Consider the following 5581-nt stretch of genomic DNA (forward strand, 5'->3'; position numbering starts at 1 on the left):
GTAAATAATTACATACTTTTTCTTAAAAACAATTATTTTTTTTTACTAATTGATTTGTCTCATTATTCTGTACATAAAAGTATTACGGTGAGATTATCGAAAACTAAATATTTTACGAGATATTTTATTTTTTATATCAAAATATGTCAGATTAAAATATAAAATAACTCAAAAAGTACTTAATGAAAAAATACTTTATTATAGTGTTTTGGAAAGCTCTCGGGATAAGTTATAAGAATATGCAATAAAAAATAGGGGATTCCATTTAAGAAATTAAAGGTGTCCTTGACTTGACCTTAACGATGCCATCCAAGGTCAAACCAATGACACCATCTTATGTTCCCCTCAAAACCATACAATTTTTGTTCAAAACGTTTTTTTCTAAAATGCTTAGTTTTTGAAAGAAAAAGGGTGTACGGGTGGTCTAGGATACCCTGTATATAAATAAAATAAATGCATATATATTGCAGCGAGGAACAGTTAACTAGCATTGCAGAGCGGACTATAGTTGAAGCTGATGAAAATGGAGATGGTATGATATCATTTGAAGAATTCTGCAAAGTATTAGAACGTACAGATGTTGAGCAAAAGATGTCCATAAGATTTCTAAGTTGAATTGATTGTTGCTCTATATATGAAATACAATATAAAATTTATACATATTGAAATAAGTGTTGAGAAATTATGTTATGACTTTTTTTCACAATTACAAAAAATTCTGCTATAAATATATATTTATACCTATTATGTGTAAATAATATGTAAATAATTCTTATATATTATACTGTTGCCATTATCAAGAAGATATGGAGTGTCCATATAAGTGGAAACAATTTTCCATACTTGCTTAAATATGGCATTGTTTTTATTCATGATAGTAGTCAATGGAATGTATAAGTAAAACAAAAAAGAAAGAAAGTGTACAGTTAGACAAAATTCAATTTCTATTTTACATTTTACTAATAAGATGGATAGTTTTATGAAATAAACAAGACTTTTAAAAAAAATTGGTTATAAAGATTTGTGTAAATTGTAGCTTAATATTGTCAAATGATTATAAGAAATACATTATCTTTGAATTTATTGCATACAATGTTTTCCGATATTTTCCAATATAATTTTAACATTAACATATAGCATAATATTAAATATTACATATATAAATTGAGAGTAAACAAATAGTAATATATATGAATATAAAAATTTTGAAAATACATGTGAATAAGAAAGTTAATCTATTAAAAATTACTATCTATTTCTTTTAATAGATAAGTACATTTCGATAAGCCAAATTTTCTTTTTACAAATATTGTAAAAGTATGCTGTAAAGAGTGAGAAAATATATAAATAAAAATTTTAAATGCTCCAAAAATTTTGGTTATCTCGTGCAAACCTGTCTTAAAAATATTTTTAACAATTATAACAAAAGTTTATATTAGAGACAAAAATATAAAAAATTTTGTTTCCAAAAAAAATCCTTGAAATTATTATCGTACAATTCTTCATACTGAAAATGAATAATGATATAAAAATGTTGACAAGCCTCAAGTGGAAAACCTATATTAAAAATGCTACTTTGTATTTCATATACAAAAAATGATTATATGCATTTTTTGTATGTTTCATTCCAAAAATATAAGCAGTATATAAATATTTTTTATTTTATATTTCAAATAATTACTTTTTTATGTATTTTGCATTTTAAATGTGTTTGATAACACATCTTGTCTAAGAAAACTCACATATACGCTTTCTCTCTCTTAATATATTTTAATTTTAATTCTTTTATACATATCTCAGATTTTTGCAATAGACTTTTTTATTCTTTCTAATGGAAGAGGTTTGTTACAGAAATATAAGTGTAACACATAACTAATATATTAAAGAATATAATAAAATTTTATTTTATAATTATAATAATAAAATGCGCATTTAGATATGTTGATTCTATATTCGCTACAGTGATAAATATAAAATTAATCTTGTAACATTACTAAAAAGATTCTACAAATAATAAGAATATTACTGTAATATAAAAAATTTTAATATTTATAATTAAATATATATATAAACGTTTCCTTCTCTTATAGGGCAGTCAAAAATATTGGCAGAAAGATCATAACATCATCAATCTTTGCAAAAAAATTTGCAGATTATACAATCCATTATACAAAGATACGACATTGTTTGTGTAAAATTTGTCTTTCTTTCCCACTTTAACATGTTATAATGTCGAAATTTTTATATTATATGCAAAGAGAATGGTTTCTTTTCCAGATATTATAACAAAAATATTAATTTAAAAAATATATATATATGACAACATGTTTATGTTACAACTGAAAATAATTCATATCTTGATTATATCATATGTAAGCAACAAAACTTGCAACAAATGTTTATAAGTATACTTTATCCAGCCGAAAATACAGCTAGGTCAATTTTTGCAGAATGTTAATTATATATATATATGAATTTAAATTTCCATATAGCTCTAGGAGCAAGTTTTTTTACATACTTTTTATAGCATTTGATAATTGCCCCTATTTTATTTAAATATATTTTTTTATTTAAATATATCTCACTAAATATATCTTTGCACTTCTTTCGCAGTGAAATGTCATAAAACTTGAATTGTATTGGATACCAATTATATAATGCATAAATCTTATTTGTGGGATAGATATTTTTTCAAACAGAAATTGTAAAAAAATAATGAAAAATAATTCTATTACAAAATGATAGAATATTAATGCCATTATATTAACACGTTGGATTGAACATATGAATTATGTTTTACATATTGTGGTTTCAATAATTTATGCATTTTATTGAATTGTAAAAGATAATTCTTTAAAAATAATATAAATTAAAAGCTATTTTTGTATATACTGTGTTGTATATTAATCTCTTCCACTTTAAGATTATGTGTGTTCTTTTTTCTTTTTTAATCTCTTTTGTTTTTTTATTCATCTTTTCTATTTCAAAATAATGTAAGAGTGGAGGACGATTTCTATTATACGAATATAATTCATCTCTGTTATGTAAATGCTATTTCATATGTAATGGCACGAGTAAAATACATATAAGAAGCTAATAACTGCTAATCCCCGCTCGATATATCAGCTATTTTCTTTTTTTATATTATACACTAGATATTACAAGTGCCTTAACAGTCACTGGACAGGCACTTTTTGATCCAACGTATCATTTGTCTATTTAAGACAATATTGTCCTTTTTGTGTAAATTTTGAAGCTAATACATGACATAACATTTTTAAACAGTTTTAAATAACTTTAAAAGTTATCGTTTTTATAATTTATTCAAAACAAAATAACATTTTTATTCATCATTTAGTCTCATATTTCAGACATTCAAATGCTAATTTTTACTTATTTGGTTTGATTTCTGTCTGTTTCTTTATCATAGATAATCATGATTATGACTATCTAAATATATGATGCGTTCTTTTCTGTAAAGAAGTATCTAGTTAAATGTTAAGGCATTTATAATGCCCTGTGTACACATATGTATAATCCAAACGTCTTTGAGAAAAAATTGTCACGCGCGTAAAATATATTTAATATAACAATATCACAATCTATTTTATCAATTTTCGCGTACCTAGCTGCACATACATACATACGAAATATGCGTCCCGTAATTCAGGCAGTATAAAATCGGAAACAAGTTGCGTGCACAAAACGCATATACTTTCGTCTTCTTCTTCAGCATAAGTACTTGTCTTAAGTAATTATGACAAATCGTTGCACAAATACTTTACGTACCTCGATTATTTATAAGTCTTAATGTTTGAATAACGCTTCGTTCTCGGGATTGTCATCCCTATGCTTTTCGAGATTTCCGGATAGAGTCGGATCCGGTCGCCGTCTCTTGAAGAAGCCGAGTTTTCTCAATATTAATGTAAGTAAAATGAACAGTAACATACCTGCTACTGCGGCCACTATATATATCCACACCGGTACAGGTTCAGCTTCTTGCTGATCCAGCAGATCTGGATAAGCAATCGTCTCAGCCTATGTGACGATATCAAATGACATTAATTAAACATGATTTTTATCATATATAACACTTTTATATGTATATATGTGGATGTTTCAGAGTAAAATGCAATCGCGAAATTTCTTTATCATTTAATTTTTACTATACAAAACAATTGTAATGTATCAAAATGTAATATTCCATATATAGTCAAATACTTACAATTGCATGGTCATCCTTCAAGTTCTCTTGCTGTATCACAACATTCGAAGGTATTACTATCCTAGCGTTGGAGCCTATTTTAACCATGTCTACTTTCGGGTAATCCTCAACCAAAGTAGAATTCCAAAGTCTGAAATCAATCATTTCTTTTAAAAAAGCATATATAAGGTATTTCTAACTTTAAAATTGATATAACTAAATTATTTTAATTTCAAACAAATTAAAAGATTAGTCATTAATATTAAGCTTTTATATTCTCCACATAATTTAAAATATTACAATTATTAACAAAAATATGTATCATATAATTAAAATAATTACATAACATATTAACATAATTAATAATTAATTTTTTACGTTTTTATTATATTACCTTGCTTTAACAGTTATAATGGCTTCCTGTTTCCTCTGTAAATTGTATATGTAGCATATAATGTCAAAACACTTGGCTGTACCAGCTTTACAATTCTGTAATGCAAAATCCTCCATTATAAAATACTCTACTAAAATGTTTTATACAAGAGTGACAAAGATTACTTAAAAATATAAAAATGAATGATATGGAAAGATATTGTCCGTTTATCCATTTTTTCGAAAATAGATTCTCATGAAAAAATTTTACTGCTGATTTATTTTTGCCCATAAAATAATTATCTTTATACCACCAATAACATAATCACCTTATACAAATATTCGTTACAAATTCCGTTTCTAAGATTTTCTTTCCGCAAGATTTGGCTGCAATCCGCGAGCTCAATTAAATACGAATGATGGAGCTCTTACCATTGAAACCACACGATGGCGATGTCCGTCTTTGTCGATAATCGTTCGCGTATTGACAACTTTCTCCGTGTCTCGTGTTGTTCTTATATGATTAGTGTGATTGTATAAGATTGTCGGTCGAGTTGAAGATTGCATAATGTTATCGGTATCATCAAAGTTGACACTATCTTGCAATTTTAAGGGATTGACCACATGACCTGGTGGCAGTGTACATTCACCATCTGCTAAAGCTAAATTATTTAACATACATTAGCTATATATTATAAGAGATTGACCGAATGTCAGCTGGAAAGCGAGTTTTATAATACCTTGAACAGTTGGCATCTCTTCCATGTATAACAGCCATTTGCCATGCGCTTTGTCGTTCGCGACTTCATAAGGCCAGGAAATGCGCACCTCCACAGTGCTAACTTTCCATGGACCTTCATTAAATACTTCGTAAATGTGCGATACTTTTGGTCCTATTTCATTCAAGTATTTTATTGCGGATTCACCAACTACTGGACCACCGTAAAATGCCCACTGAGTTTTTGCACTCCTACAAATAAATGTAAATTAACATTAGTATATATA

General features: G+C 26.6%; 2 protein-coding genes across 3 annotated transcripts in view; one reads left to right on the plus strand and one right to left on the minus strand.

The window, feature by feature from the left end:
* The window catches only part of LOC115233775 (calcineurin B homologous protein 1), a 2672-nt gene extending 1584 nt beyond the window's left edge, over nt 1-1088 (plus strand). Inside the window, exon 4 of the mRNA XM_029804352.1 lies at nt 471-1088. Coding sequence (XP_029660212.1) covers nt 471-615 — 145 coding nt within the window. The 3' untranslated portion in view covers nt 616-1088. The remainder of the gene's footprint in view (nt 1-470) is intronic.
* A 666-nt stretch (nt 1089-1754) lies between these two features.
* The window catches only part of LOC115233773 (integrin alpha-PS1), a 10575-nt gene continuing 6748 nt past the window's right edge, over nt 1755-5581 (minus strand). For both annotated transcript variants that reach the window (XM_029804351.1, XM_029804350.1), the window contains 5 exons: nt 5317-5546; nt 5009-5238; nt 4599-4693; nt 4226-4355; nt 1755-4038 (listed from right to left, as the gene is read on the minus strand). In XM_029804351.1, coding sequence (XP_029660211.1) covers nt 3808-4038; nt 4226-4355; nt 4599-4693; nt 5009-5238; nt 5317-5546 — 916 coding nt within the window. In that variant the 3' untranslated portion in view covers nt 1755-3807. The remainder of the gene's footprint in view (nt 4039-4225; nt 4356-4598; nt 4694-5008; nt 5239-5316; nt 5547-5581) is intronic.

Source organism: Formica exsecta, unplaced genomic scaffold, assembly GCF_003651465.1.
Source record: "Formica exsecta isolate Colony F162 unplaced genomic scaffold, ASM365146v1 scaffold191, whole genome shotgun sequence".
NCBI lineage: Eukaryota > Metazoa > Arthropoda > Insecta > Hymenoptera > Formicidae > Formica > Formica exsecta.